Source organism: Harpegnathos saltator, unplaced genomic scaffold, assembly GCF_003227715.2.
Source record: "Harpegnathos saltator strain DR-91 unplaced genomic scaffold, Hsal_v8.6 scaffold202, whole genome shotgun sequence".
NCBI classification, from domain to species: Eukaryota; Metazoa; Arthropoda; class Insecta; order Hymenoptera; family Formicidae; genus Harpegnathos; species Harpegnathos saltator.
This window is the reverse complement of record NW_020229987.1, coordinates 1,160,318-1,175,652: the sequence shown is the minus strand read 5'-3', so window position 1 is coordinate 1,175,652 and position 15,335 is coordinate 1,160,318. Positions and strand designations below refer to the sequence as shown.

The following is a 15,335-nucleotide window of genomic DNA, read 5'->3' as shown; positions in this document are numbered from 1 at the left end:
GCGAGCGATCTGTCGTGGCAGCGGGAATACATTCGCGCGCGTCACGCGCGCGTAATTCAACGCACACGCGTCAAAGAGGCGCGCATAATTCATAATTACGAGGTGGTTGGTGCGGTACAAACGAGTTGGTCGCACGGCCCGATAAATCTGATTTAAAGAAAGTCTATCTTTTAATCGGTAGAGCTGCGCGCGCGCGAGCGAATCCGCGCCGCAGATGATAAGTCGTATCCAGTTTTACTCTCCGGACAGCGATTACGCATGTCCGTTGCGAATACGCGAAGATTTATCGCGAATGCATGTAAGAAGTTAAATTATTCTAATAAGCACGTGTATCCACACAGTGTGCGTACGCGCAAGCGATAACCTCGCACTAATCCCGCGCTAATCCTGCTAAAAGATGAAGAAGTATATCTCTCTCAGCGATCTGTGCAAGGTTACGAAGCACGGTAGGAAGTATACATTAAATGTATTAATAGAAAGTAATGCGTATAATGCAACAAGTTAACACGGAAAAACGCTATTTATCACCTAAAAATAAAGTAATTTCAGGACAAACAGATTCATCTAAATTTTGGAGAATTTTATTCTTATATATGGCCTGAAAAAAATGTCTCTATTAATCTCTAGATTAAAAGGAAAATATTATAAACAGATTATTCTGAAAGTTAGAGGAATTATATGTTGTATATATAATGCAAATCTTATTGATTTTAATATAAATTTCCTCTTATACACAGATTATTTGATCTTTTCTTAAGAGGATTATTATTTATTCTTACTGTACTTTATTCTCACTAGTTATACTCGTTAATTGGAAAAAAATATTATAATGTAGAAACGAAAAGTAATAATAGATGTATTTCTGGCTCCAGTTCTGCAATAAGTAGGCACGAATAAAGTAAAATCATCATAACAAATAAATTTCCAATCAATTTTGTTACGGACTTCATAGCTACAAAAATGTTCATTATAACCAATTGTATGAAACATAGTTAAAAGAAAGAATATATTATTGAACTTCTTGCGATAGATTGTAAACTGTATTTGACCAAATATGGGTAAACTATCTTCGTTATATGTTACAGTAACACACATACTTTTTTTTTAAAAAGCGTTTTTAAAAAATATTCTGACCCATGAGCATATGGTTACTTTTTCATTCACGTCTGGAGATAGAGCATGACTGAACAAAAGAAACCGACATTCAAATCGACATATTCCTCTTCGTATAAAAAGAAAATTAATTGAGAATAGTAGAAGAGGAAATCCTGTTGAAATAAGAGGACAACAGAATGATATCTAATAAATTTTAGACGAATGGTTCACTTTAATCGCTTTATCGAAAGAGAAATCCTTTTTTCTATAAAAGGCTTCGCTTAGAATATGAGACTATGGGAAAAATCACTTTCTAAATAGAATACTTTCCTTGGAGTAATTTGAAACGACGCGAGCAATCTTTTCTATTAGTTTCATTTATTCCAAAACTTGAGCGGTAGATGCATCGTATTTCCTTTCTCGAGGACTTACGTATTTCATTCCCATCGTCTCACTTTCAAATTCAATTTTCAAGAGGGACCACTTATTTACAGGACGATTCGAATTGACTCGAATTAATCGCCACGACAAACGATGAATGTCTATAAATTTTACTTGATATATCGTCTTCTCTGCAATCGGATCGTATCCGGAATCACTGCGCGAACAAGTTAAGCGCACGGCGATTCATTTCGCACGCGCCCGCTCGCGATCTGCGTAATTTTTCCGCGACAGCTTTTATGACTGTGTCTAAACGCACGATCGTTTACGCGTCGATAAGTTTATAACGAGTAATCCTACATTATGCGTACTTACCTGTCAGCACTCCGCGCGAGGCTGCATTAAACATTTCACTCGGCCGATCCGGACATCGCAGCGATTAAATTCGTTAATCCCCTGCTCGAGACGCCTTGGCTAAGAAGCGGGGTTCCTTTTCTTTCTTTTCTTCACACTAAAAATATCGTATTTTGCCGCATTTTTACGGACAGAAAATTTGCATCGCAAACATTATACGACTCGCGCTCGCCGTATAATTTAATCGCCCATGTAAAATATCGCTTGCAATTTCTCCTCAACTTGTAGTTACGCGAAGCGCGGAACAGCGTGCTCCGAGGAATTAGAAGAATAATTTCATGCAGCATTTGCAATGTTACACGTTATGTTGTACCCCTCACCGCTAATGAATCACCTTCGTTATCATCTTAGTTAAGTCCTCGTCTTCGTTAACCGAATGAAAGTACACGCACGCGCACGCGATGAGGTGTACGAAGTCGAGATTGAAAAGAACAACGCAGCTTTGTATTCAATAATATTTCTTTTATTACTTCTAAAAATTATATGGCGACGATATGGTGGGGTTCTGCGTCCAAGAAGCGAGAGAGGAGACGAGAGCGAGACGTGCGTTCGAGAATCGATCGGCTTCGCGGGCAATTCGCCTCGTCGACTCGTTCATCAAATTTTTTCCCATATCTCTCGCTCCGCCGCATCTGCCGCCCCGCTCCTCGTCCTCTTTCGCGAAGGCGACGATAAAGAAGAAGTGCGGCACCTCCTTGGGAATAGGACAGAAGAGGAAGGGGGAATTGTGGATTCTGAATCATATCACAAGGTAGCGTCGAGATTGGCGGTGTTTTGGTTAAGAGAGGACAAGTCGTCGTCCCGCGGCCGATGTACTCGAGCTTGTCTTCGGCTCGTAGAAGAGTCATACACCGAGCAGCGGCGGTAGTGAAATTCCGATCGATCGATCAATCAGCGCGGCCCCATCGCTCGTCATCAGAGAGTTTTAACAATTAAATACTCGTCTCTAACCTTAATAGTTTCTCAGTCTATGAAAATTAAATACATCTTAAACATGGCAGTGCTAGACTGGTTACGCTGCGACCTCCGAATCCGGAATTGTGCCGACGCGCCGATGCGATCGTGCTTGCGTATCGTATTTTGTCACGTACATGAAGCTTGTTGCTTGTTGTCGCATTATCCCGTAATATACGACGTTTGAGGAACGTTAGCGAGCGAGGTGTTTCGTTGTCGTCGGCGACGTGGACGGAGATGAAGCAAGGTGGTGTGTTCGTAGCGACATCGTGAGTCGCGTAAGAACGCGACGATCTCTCCCGATATCGTTGCATCCCTAGAGCTAATCTGAAAGCGCAATTAGCATCGGAGATTACGTATCCGCGGCCTGCGAGAGAGCGCTTCCTCCCTCCGCGTCGCTAATTATTTCAGCAATTAGCCGTTTCGATAAGCATCGCACTCACGCATCCGCGTACACCTTCCCGAAAACATTCGCAAACATTGCCGCCTCATTTATCCCGTTAGACTCGCGCAGCTTGAGAGCGCAATCTCGCAAGAGCTGTCTTCGACTCTTAATCCCATCGAGCCACTTGTCTTATCTCATCCGCCGGAGTACGCATGCTTTACTGAGACGATTCGGAATCCGTTGAAAATATCGGCGCTCGCGTATCGAAACACACACACACACACACACACACACACACGGCGTCGTACCGAGAGAATGTTTTCGTTTTTTTTACCGTAGAAGTCTCGTCAAGTTTGATACAACGAGCGCGGTATATGCAGTACAGCAAGCGCGTGCTGTATGTATGTGGTGCGTTGCGCACGCGGAAGTAATTTACTTCCGCGGAATTTAGAACTCGAATAGCCTAGAAAACGCAGGGATCGTTACGCGATGATGCATTGTTAGGGCGCATTCACACCTGGGCGGAAAAGCAGAAAACAGAACAGCAGAAGCCAAGAGAGTGACAGAGAGAAAAACTCTCGCGAGAGACAGAGAGAGAGAGAGAGGGGGGGAGGGAGAGAGAGAGAGAGAGAGAGAGAGACACAGACTATCAGCGCCATTTGGTTGCTGCCTTTCTGCTTTTTGCTTTTCTGCCCAGGTGTGAATGCGCCCTTACCTAGGGCTGAAGACGCTCGTCGAGTAGCCGTCACTGCGCGAATCATTCTCCGAGACTCCCTCACAATGACGCGTCTGCCGAAAGGGTTGCGATCGCTTCGAAGATTTTTGTGACTTGCCTCATGTGGCGTTATACGGAGCACGAAAATAGTTTACGGCATTTGGTATGCTGATTTGAACACGAAGAGAACACGCGCATCGCGTGTCGCGCGTCGCGAAGCGGTCCAGTTCCAGTTCCGGCGGAAGTAGTAGCTCACTTTGCCAGCGACTATTATCAAATGTACGACATAACGAGCTCCATCGCGCATGGGAAACAACTTGCTTTGCGAAACGCGACCGCGTGGAGTATTCCGATATATCACCGCGAAATTGCATTTCACGATTAAGCGAGAGAACAAATAATTCCTGAGGCATATCTGCTTTCCAACTTCCATTTTCGTAAGGTTCGCGCGTTGCATCGCGCTTCTCATTTTTCCGCGGAGTTTCACCATTGTATCGAAAGCCGTTTTCGCGAGCATAGGTGCGACAGCAAAGGAGCGACGTTACCGTGATATTTTCGACGGATTCGTGCACCCACAAAAGGACAGACACAACATACGTAGAACACATGATCGATGCGCATGATTGACGAGTAATGATCGTAGACTTATGTACACGGAGAGTCAGCTGTTTACAATATATAAATAAGTCTTTAATAAATACGCCACTATGTAAAAACAGGTCGCTTCTACGAAAGAAAGAGGAGAGAAGAGAACGGAAAAAAAAGAGAAAAAACGCAGCGAGGTCGAGACACAACTCCCCTCCGTACAGATGCGATGAGACAGACGAACAGACGCGACGGCTTCTTCGTCGGTGGTCGAGACGAATCCTTCGAGCGGTATTCGATGATCGAAAGGAAGTTTCCGCGGGTGTTCGATCCGTCACGGAGGATCGCGAGCGTAAAAATCCAATGTCGGCCGAAACGCGCGTCGGGTTTCCAAAATATTTCTCTCTTCTCGCCTATGCGCGGCTTTAATCTCGCGAGATTGAGACGCTGAAGAGTATTGGAAGCAATAAGCGTGTTCTTCGCGGATATCGATCCGTCGTGGAAGACTTTGGCGGGCACGTTGGAGACCGCTCGTAGCGTAAATCAGAAACGAGCGATCGCTCGTTCGGGATAATTGAAATTCCCCGGATGAAGATTGTCGTCGACGTCGCGAGGCGCGTACTGTGCGCAAAGGTCCGAACTGTGAGAAAAGTACAGTCGAGTACAGCCGTAAGTGGACATTGCAATTAGGGCCCTTCCTTCATTCATCGGCACTATCGAGCGAAACGAGTCTCCGAGGATCGTATCGTTTCGCTCGCGCGAGCGACAACGATCGAGTGGATGGAGGAGAGGCCGAGCGACCGGCCTGTGCAATTTGTGTCGAGCCGATTAATCGCCGTACGTGCTAAACCGGGGCAGCGTGCCACTCTCCGCTCCGTTATAAATACTGAGATTACATCGAACGAATTTATTCTACGCGTCTCGAATTATATGTACGCCGTCCGTCGGAATTGCGTCTCATTGCGCGCTTGATTGCGAAATTGCGGCAGACAGACTCGCGCAATCCGCGCCGAATCACTCGCGCGGCAGCTTCCCCCTCCCCTCGCCCCCGCCGCCGCCGCTCTGGCTCGCGCCCTGAAATGTCCTTTCTGCCAGTCGTACGCGCCTGTTGAATACGCTAGTTGAAGAAAGAAAAATATTACGTTCGTCGCTTAATCTTCGACGAGACGTCATTTTTCTCGCGAGGCTACCAATGATCGACGCCGGACGGTTCATTACCCCGCCCCCCTCCCCCCGCCCTCCCATTTAGTCGGACTGATTTCTGCTACCGTCTCGAGAGGAAAATCGGCCTGCGTGTTCGCCGATCGAGCCGATTCCATCGCCCATACGCGCCATTCCCTCTTTTCACGTCGCTTATTATCTGGTCTCCTACGCACTCCTCGCTCGCTAAAATACTATCGTATAATTGCTTAGGCTTAAACGCTAATCGTACTAGCTAGGATCAAGTTCGCCAGTAATATACAAGGAGTTTCCTGCGTCGATGTACGGCGAGGTGAGAGCGATTCGTGTCGAGTCGATCGAGAGAGGAAGAGAGTAATGATTTTGCATACACACGCACACACACACACACACACACACACACACAGTATAGGCATTCCAATGAAATCGAGTTTAGAATAATGTCCTAATCCGACAATTTGATTTAATAATCTCTGTAGACATTGTTCTCTTCCTAATTTGCGTACTGATAACTCGCGTCTAGTTTCTAGAAATTATTTACTCCTACTCTTGTGTATCTTTAGCGTAAAGAAACACGATTATTGTTTTTTTTCTTTCGGGTCTTATTCGTTCGACGTGATAATCGCGTTGAGGAACGTTAGATCAGACAGCCACACTTATCACTAAGTGTGTGACGGGAATACGTACCTAGTTTGTCACGCGCTGGAAGTACTCTGTAGTTATTAAACTATTGAAGGTGTATCACTGAGACGTTAAAAACACTATACAAAAAATTAAAACAATAATAAATAAGAAATTCGCGATAAATTTTCCTCCTTAAATGCAGATATCGTCTGAATGACTTTCGAAGTAAATGCAAGATAATGCATGCAGTAAGAGATATCTCCGCCACCGTAATTACCCCTTTTCGGATAACGAGCGTAAGAAACAGCCTCGCCGCGCGACGCTGTGCGCAATCGAGGACTCTTCGCTTTCGCCGATATTCATCGGTCCTCGACACGAATCGCGGTCTCTTTCCCGCCGTGAACGTTGCGCTCGAGGACCGACATCGAGTCGATTTCGGTGAAGCGCCAATTTTCTACCGTTACGAGTTATAACTTGAGTCACATCTTCCGCGTCCCGCGAACTTTATCATCGACAAACTCTCTGAGGCTTCTCAAGTTCATTGATATAAATATACGTTATCAAATCGAAAAAAATTCTTTTTTTTTCAATTTTTATAAAATTTATACTTCGCGAGAACGATGCGAAACGTTCGCATCGTTCTCGCGTCAAAACTATATGTTTAAAAATAATTATTCGCTGTTTCTCTTTTTTTTCTTTTTTAATTTGTTTGTACGGAGTGAATAAGAGAATATTATTCGCATGATTTCGTTGAAAGCGATTTTGGCGCAATCGTCGTCACAGTTTTATCGTGCATTTTTGACATTTCAATTCATCTTCGAGATTTTCATTTCACTCTTTTGATTTGAGCGTCGCTCTCATCATCGATCAAGTTGCTAGGAAAAATAGGAAAAAAGTTGTCGATGATCGACTTTGAAAAGTTGAAGAGCGTACGTACGGGAGGAAAATTGCATCTCACCGAAATACGAACGCGCGTCGGGCCTTCGCGCGATGAGTATCAAAGTTCCGGCGCACGACGGCGGGGGTCGTGAGCTCGTCAGTACACGAATGTGGGAGTAAGTCGTAACGTAGAATGCTCGCGTATGTACACGTAAGTTTACAATGACGTTGGCGCACACACAAATCAGCCTCCAGCCATCCGCGGGGTGTCTCACATCGCCAGTCTGTCGAAGGGGAATCTCATGCTGGTGTCGTCGTTCGTACCGGAGCCACCACCGTCTTCGCCGTCCTCTTCGAGCAGGCCGAGCGGCCTCGTCAGCTCGGCGATGGGCTCGCACGAGGTTGTCGACGAGGTGGTGGTGGACTCTGCCGTTCCGTCGCTCGCGACGGACGACGAGGGCGGCTCCTCGTTGGTGAGCGAGGAGTCCGACAGCGAGCCGGAGAAGTCCTCCGTAGACTTCTGCCAAGGCAAAGACGAGATAGGAACTGTGGGAGACGAAGGTGGGAGAGGAGGAGGAGGAGGAGGAGGAGGAGGTGATTTCGTCGTGGTTTCAGGAACTTTGGTAGTTGACTCCGGTGGACTCCGGTGCGGCGCCGTCTCGCTCCTCGGGGTCGTCGACGTCGACCTCGGGCGGCCGGGCAAAGCCGCGGCACTCGAGAAGGACTTTCCTACCCTGCGCGACGAACCCAGCGGCCTCGCGGCGGCACCGTTTCTCGAAGACTGCGCCGGCGGTGGCTTCTTACGACCAGGCTTCGAAGAGGCCGGCCTTCTGACGGAGGGAGCGGTCGATGCACCAGGAGGAGACGGCGAAGAGGACGACGCCGTCGAGGCCCGCAGCTCGCTGGTCGGCGGCGCCGTTAGCGACGAAGAGGCCTGGGACGACGACGTCGTGCCAAGCGCGTACCGCTTCTGGGACGACGACGTCGGCTCGGCCGCGCTCCCTCTCGGCTGCGTCGTCGCCGGACGCTTCCTCTTCTTCTTCTTCCCGTCCGTCAAATCAGGCTTTTTACTTTGACTGTCGCCGCCGACGTTTGGCTTTTTCGCGTTTGACGTTGGTGCTTTGTTGTTCTTACCGTTGCGCGTGAGGTTCCTGTCGACCCCGACGACCGCCGCGGCCGGGTCGCAGTCTATCCGCGACTTCCGCTTCTTCGCCGGCACCGAGAGGGCCTGTCGCCTGCAGGCCTCCTCGCTGGCCGCCCCCTCGCAGGACCTCTTGGATTCCGGCGCGGTGCATCCGACGTTGCTGGCGCTCTCCGGGGACGCGTCGGCGTCCGTCGCTTCCGACGTAGTGGCAGCCGCGGCGGACTCCTCGGCGAGTTGGCACTGAGGACCGGGCGGTTCGTCCTGCCTGCAGCGTCGTTTCCGCTTCTTCCGCTTCTTCCGCTTGCGGCACCTGTACTTGTCCCTGCCGTCCTTCTCCTGCATCGGTAAGCTCGGGCAGTTGGGCTGTTGCTGCTGTTGCTGTGTCACGTCGCCGTGCTGGCCGCGATGATGCGCGCGGTCGTGATGCCGATGGCGTACGTTGTGCTCGGCGCCCATCATTCGCCTGTGCAGGGCCTCCACGCGATCGGGCGGCGTCACCCGCGTCAGCACCCTCGCGTAGGCCGACAACCTGCCCAGGTTGTCCTTGCCTTTCGTTTGCACCCGCCTCGGCTGGCCGAAACGGTTCAGGCCGAGGTACATGGTCTTCTTCCCCGTGGACCAGCGCACCGAACTGTACGTGTTGTAGTTGTGCTGCTCCAGGTTTTCGTTGAAGACGCACTCGTCTGTGCTCTCGCGCTGAAACAGAGTCAAGTGGTCCTTCTTTGAAAACTGAGCGAACTTGGATCGGGTTTGAATGGAGGTGGACTTGAGGTGGACTGTCAGTGAGGCGAATTTAACGAAGACGGAAAGTTGGCTCTTCGTAGAAGTATTTTAGTCAAAAGGGCCAGTGAGAGTCGAGCGCGCTTTACGGCTTGTAATTTGCTTATATCTGATTGTTATTATTTATATGAAGCTTATATATTTTTTTAATATTACCTGAATAGAAAAATTAACAAGGCTCTCTGGTAAGGGTCTGATTATTTTTCGCTAACATTACAATCGGCCCTGAGTAGGGATAGAAAGATAAGGGCTTTATAAGGAAATATTAACAGGGCTTTTACGAGCAATGGGCAATATCCGTTCTTTCCATTCCAAAAAATTTAGACTGTAATTTCTTTATTTCTTTGTATAACCTTGTTGGTATGCAAGAAGAATTTTTTATTTTAAAAATATAACATACTTTATAATAAAATATAGCGTTCTTCACACATAAAAATCCTGCTACTGTTTTTATTAAAGTTTGCTGCCTTTCGAAACAAAGACAGTACTAGAAAAATCCTTGGAAAAGACTAATAAAACTAATAAAATTTGTTTTTAATCGCGGTATAATTAAAAAGTCTTTAAAACAACCAGATAAAGAGCGTACTTACTGAAACAATACTAAACTATGACAATTTTATTAGACGCTTCAAATCTTATTTATTTTCTACAACAAAACTTGATTTTGTATATCTAAAGCATCCTTAAAAAAGATCCTTCTAAGGCCCGCATCAGTTTTCCATGTTAAAGCGTTATTTCGCAAAAGCTAAGGCATCTCTAAAAGATCCATCTCGGGGCTTGATGTGGTAATAATGAGTCACCTTTTTCAGGGCACCCTACTTTCAGCTTTATCGGGGCCTTTTGCTTCATAAGGATGGCCCTTTTCGTTCGGGTTGTTTAAAACGCGATTAATGACACTAAAGTGGTAGCGCCAATGAAGGTATATCCACGAGACAAAACAAACGTCTCTTCCGAAGGGACGTTACCGATCGCCTTGCGGGACACCCTGTGCAACAACAACAACTGGACTCTTGTACTATGTTTCCGTTGCGGGCGCGAGTAATAACGGCCGGCACACGTGCGCGAAACGAGGTTAATGCAAGTTCAAGCGTCTCGCGGTGGAGCATTAAGGGTAAAATGCGGAACCGACCGCGCGCTCGGCGACGGCACACGGTGGGCATTAAAAAGTTTTCGCTGACCGGCGGCGTCGTTGGCTTTATGGTAACGCGCTCGCGAATGGGCGAGAGCGGCGGAGTGTTCTTCGTAGACAATTACACCGTTTGTCGGTTCAATTGCGCCAAGATGAACGGTGTCGAGTCGGCGCGCCGCTCGACTGGACGCGCCTCGGTGCGTTCAAGACGCGCGACTCACGTCGCGCGTCTTCCTGATCTGACGATCGTGCGCGCACGCAATGCTGCTTCTCTTTCCGCACGCTGGCAAATTTCAGCCTTTGCGCTCGTAATCATTCGAATCCTAGCCGACCAGCTCGTCGGGTCGTAACGCGTTTTTCAACTTGTGCCTTGCGCGGAATAGTAAGAGAGAAGAATGGACGTGGGCTTTCCTTCACGATGCACGATCTTTGCAAAGCAAGTGATTCAGATGTTTAATATTTCTCTTTAATCTCGGCGATTGGAAAAGATATACGTGGACAAAGGAAAGCCTCGAGCGGAAGCTTCGGTTCGTTGCCGTCGAGAGAATTTGGGATTATCCTACTTCGCTGTACTCGACCGCGATAATCGTTCATCTTAACTCGGCTTTTACCATCCGCACAAAATCCAAACAAAATACGCACCAAAAATTCCCCTCGCGTAATCTCGCGTTATTAATAACTGTTATGCTAATTCGTCCGGTCGCGTCCGTTTAAAGCCCGGTCTTACGTGCGCGCGCGACAAATTTGTGGCGAGGCCTTTTCATGCCGCGATTTTAAACCGCACGCGCGGTTTTAAACGGCACACCCGGAATGATAAATTTCATCGAGCACATGCGCGGGACGGCACCGGCACGCCAAACGATCGCATTGACCCTCGGATTCCGCTAAGCGGCGGAAAAACGAGCGATCGTGCGTCAAGGGAGGGGGAGAAGACGCCACGGGGAAACCGCACAAACAAACTTTCGTATTTTCCCTCGGGGATTTACGGTTACGACGAAACAAATGCCTCGCCAACCAGTTTGTCTTCCTGTCGTCGGCTCAAGCGAGGAATATGCAGATGAAATGATCAGGGACGAGTCGTTTCCCTTCCTTTCGGAGGCGCAAAGTCGCGCGCGAAGCGAAGGGAACGCAGCGTCCGCCGCGTGTGTGCTTCATGGATATCTCGACGACGACGACGACGTCGTCGTCGTCGTCGTCGTCGAGACGTAACGCGACAGATATACATAGCTGGCAGGTGATCTCGAATCAGCGCGAATTAATTACGTCGCGAGCAAGACTTTGCGAGTTTGCGTCCCTTCAGAGAGCTTTTGAGTGACTTGGTACAAACGCAGGCAGTACGTCGGTCTGCGTTTAAGGGGGGCGCACATCCCCCCTCAAACGGCGACGCATGACGACGCTCCTCACGCTAGAATCTCGCCAGAGTTCTCGCACTCGCGAGACGGTGAATCCGTGATTCGCGGTGAAGCGCGAACGCGACTCCGCGGCGCCGCGGGCTATCTTTAGCCCGCGATGTGATCACTCTGTGAATGCACCCTTACTCGCGATTAAAACGCCGACCACGTAACTTCCTAACAAGTCTCTTCCTCTGTCGCATGAGCGAACTGGTCTACCCTGCGGGCGCGAGTGCGCTCGCACTCGAATCCGCCGCGCGGGGCGGTTCACGCGGGGTCAAAGTCAACTGGTTTCCCCCGCCCCATATTTAGCAGGGGCAAAGAATATTTCTATCCTAGGGACGATTTCGCCGTAAATGGCGGCCCGTTACGGGCGCGAGTCGCACAGGATTACATACCGAGGGCCGGCGCGGCGGTCCTGGAAACAATCTTAATTTGTCTCGCGATAAAAGGAGAAACCGGCGAGAGATGTCGCAAATATTTCCGTGGTACTTGAATTATTTTTTACAAGTCACAAACGAAGGAGGAGAACGCTGGTTCATATACCGACGCTAAATTGTCGGCGACGTTGACAAGAATCGAGAAAAAACGAGAAAGACAGAGAGAGAGAGAGAGAGAGAGAGAGAGAGAGAGAGAAAAAGAAAGACAGAGAAAGAAAAAGAGGCATAATGGCGGGTTTACATCGTGTATGCATTATGAGTGAATCCCTCAAGTCAAGTTTAATTAACAAAGACTGTCGCGTTACTTTTTAGACTCCGCTGGCTCTTCCGAAGTCCTTCGCGAGTCGAAGAGCGACTCTTTTAAAGGCTATCTCGCTACATTGATTCTGCTCGCTCAAAGTCACCCCAACGATGGCGGAACTTCGGCGCAAATGCTAAGAATAACGTGTATCTCTAAGCGTGAGCGATGCTGCATGCAAGCACGCGGACGGATGATTTCTGGAGAGATGTCAAGATGTCGTAGCGCGAGACGAGCGAAACTTGTAGAATCCGCGAGTCTTGCTTCCCCGAGACGATGCCTCTCCTTATCTCTGTAACCTACTCGCACACGCGCGAAGAGTGATATAGAAAGTGTAATTTCGCCGTGCATGCTGTCTCAAAGAGGAAACCAAAAATACGTCATCGGCCGATACGCGAGCCGTTAGACGCCCGCTTCCGGGTTATCCTTCACTCGACTGTCAGCTGCAAAGAAAAGAGCAAGGTGGCGGCGCACGGCGGGTCGTCGAGACGCGGGACGAAAGTAAAGAAACGCGCGATCAATCGCGCGTCTCTTCCGGGCCCCCCGGTGCTGCCGCGCTACTGATTGGAGGATATTACCGTCGGCATTTTTACGCCGATCTAACGAGGATGTGTGACGGATTCGCTCGCACGTGACCGGCGCTTTCCCTCGCGCCGCGCCGCGCCGCGCCGCGCTCTCTCGCGAATCTTCTCCGCAACACGGACAATTCACTCGCATTACATACGCGATACATGAAAAGATACATGAAAAGAAGTTACACCCGGAGAAGCCATTCGGTGCAGACGTGTGCCGGCGCGGCGCCGCGGGCCATTTCTATTTTGCTCGCGCTAGTCGGCGAGCTCGGGAAAACGAGCGCGCGCGGAGCGTGTCGCCGCTTGAAAACGGTTCTTGGCTCGGCCAAGAAGGGATCTCTGCGCGACGCGAAGGAGACCATCGGTGATAAAATACACTCGGGTGAAAGTATTCTCAGAACATTCTCGAGAGATGTTCGGATTCTCGCAGAATCCCGGATAATATTCGCAGAACCGTCGCTTTGTCCCGAGAATACTCTTGGAACCGTCCCAAGACGCTCCCGCAGGTAACGCGCTCGCGGAATACACTGTCAGGATGTCCTCGTGTCTGGAAAAAGGACGAGGACGCTCGCAGCCAAGGGGATTAAATCTCCCTATCGGCATCCGACATTTAAATTCGCATTTGCATCGGTCGCTCTCGGCCGCGAGCGTCTCTTTCAGCGGATTAGACGCGCGAGTCAGTCTTCCTTCTTGCCTTCCTCGAGCGCGTGCGTCGCGATGCACGTTCGTCCTCGGCGCGGTTACAGCTGCCGGGACGATCGCTTTTTACGCGGTGCAAATTGTTAACGCTATTATCACCGGGCGATCCCGACTTCTTGCGCCGCTCAAATGAGCCGCGTGGGGCTCGGCCGGTCGGCCGGCCGGCCGAGCCGATGATCCGTGAATCAACCGCATTCTCGCGCGCGAATAATTCGATGCTAACGATCGCGAACAATGCCGCTTTTTCCGTTTCCCGGGAGAAATGAGACTACATCGCTCATACCTACGTCGCGCGCGTGCACGCTCGTTTATTAACGAATCCGCGCTGGCCGAGAGAGTGCCTGACCATTTCACAGAGTGGTCGTCTAATCTATTCTAGTCCTGCCGAGCGAGGCGCTTCCGCGCTCTTCTATACGCGTCTGTGACTCTAATAATTGAAGACACCGCTCTCTCTCTCTCTCTCTCTCTCTCTCTCTCTCTCTCTCTCTCTCTCTCTCTCTCTCTCTCTCTCTCTCTCTCCTCTCTCTCTCTCTCTCTCTCTCTCTCTCTCTCTCTCCTCTCTCTCTCCTCTCTCCTCTCTCTCTCTCCTCTCTCTCTCTCTCTCTCTCTCTCTCTCTCTCGCCGCGACGACGAGGAAGCCGGCCGGCGGTCGTCAGGGTTGTGTCGCTCATCGTTCACGCCCGACGCGGCGCATCCTCGCGATTTCGGCAAAGTCCCTTTCGGAAAAATGCGACGCCGACTTTGCTGAGTCGCAGGACCTTCTGGTCTTTCGTGAACGATGCTTTGAACGTTAGCTTTGATCCTTGAACACGCACGGATGGACAGCTGCTTCGCCCCGCGCAATTCCAGCCCGTCGATGAACGCGCAATCGAGCTGACGATAATAATTAGACAATAATGAAGAATCTCGCGATAACGGATCGAACGCGCGGAACGATCCTTTATCGCGCAATTATCCGTACCCGACGAGTCGTCGAGTGCGCGCGCATATTTGCACGTACACGGGCAAGTAGTTGTTGGTAGAACCTCAGAAGTGCCGCCGATCATTCTTTATGTCGTTTGCTGATGAGCCGCCATTATCGATACTCGGGGCGAATTTCTTAGCGCGCTTAAATCGTTTATATGTCCGGTAATTGCGGCGCTCGGCCGGGAAAGAAGTCACATTCGCGCGCGCGAGGATAAATAATCAGCTGTCCGAGGACCGTTCGATTTCTGCGTACGAGGCTTTTAATGCTTCTCGCGCCACGCGCACACGTGCGATTAATATATTACATCGCACATCATAATTTCATCGGCCGATCCTTTCTCCGTCGTGCGCGACGGCCAAGTGGACGTTTGTAGACGCGCTGGAGCGAGAAAAGGTCGGAAAGATCAAAGATCAACACCGACAGCCGCGGGTTCTGCCTAGGAGGAACCGTGCCGGGATAGGAATTATTCGCGGTATCCTAATCGCGCGCGCCACGTTGATTTGTGTGGTACGTCGGCGAAAAAAACGGCGGAGCCGCTCAACGGTACGCCTAATCCAATTAACAAATTAATAGCGTTGTTAGGCTCCGCGCGCTACGCCACGCCGCCGCCGCGGCGGCGACACGCGCCGCGCCGATTGTCGTAAATCGTCGGATTGAATCTCTAATTTCGGACGCCGGCCGGATTCACATCGCGGCGTTCGATT

The 15,335-nt window shown here is 49.7% G+C and overlaps 1 protein-coding gene across 1 annotated transcript in view; it reads right to left on the bottom strand.

Annotated features, from left to right (window-relative positions):
• Positions 1-2,342: 2,342 nt before the first annotated feature.
• LOC105186507 (serine/arginine repetitive matrix protein 2) overlaps positions 2,343-15,335 on the bottom strand; it is a 123,811-nt gene continuing 110,818 nt past the window's right edge. Inside the window, exon 3 of the mRNA XM_019842905.2 lies at positions 2,343-9,051. Within this exon, the coding sequence (XP_019698464.1) occupies positions 7,483-9,051 (1,569 nt within the window). The 3' untranslated portion in view covers positions 2,343-7,482. The remainder of the gene's footprint in view (positions 9,052-15,335) is intronic.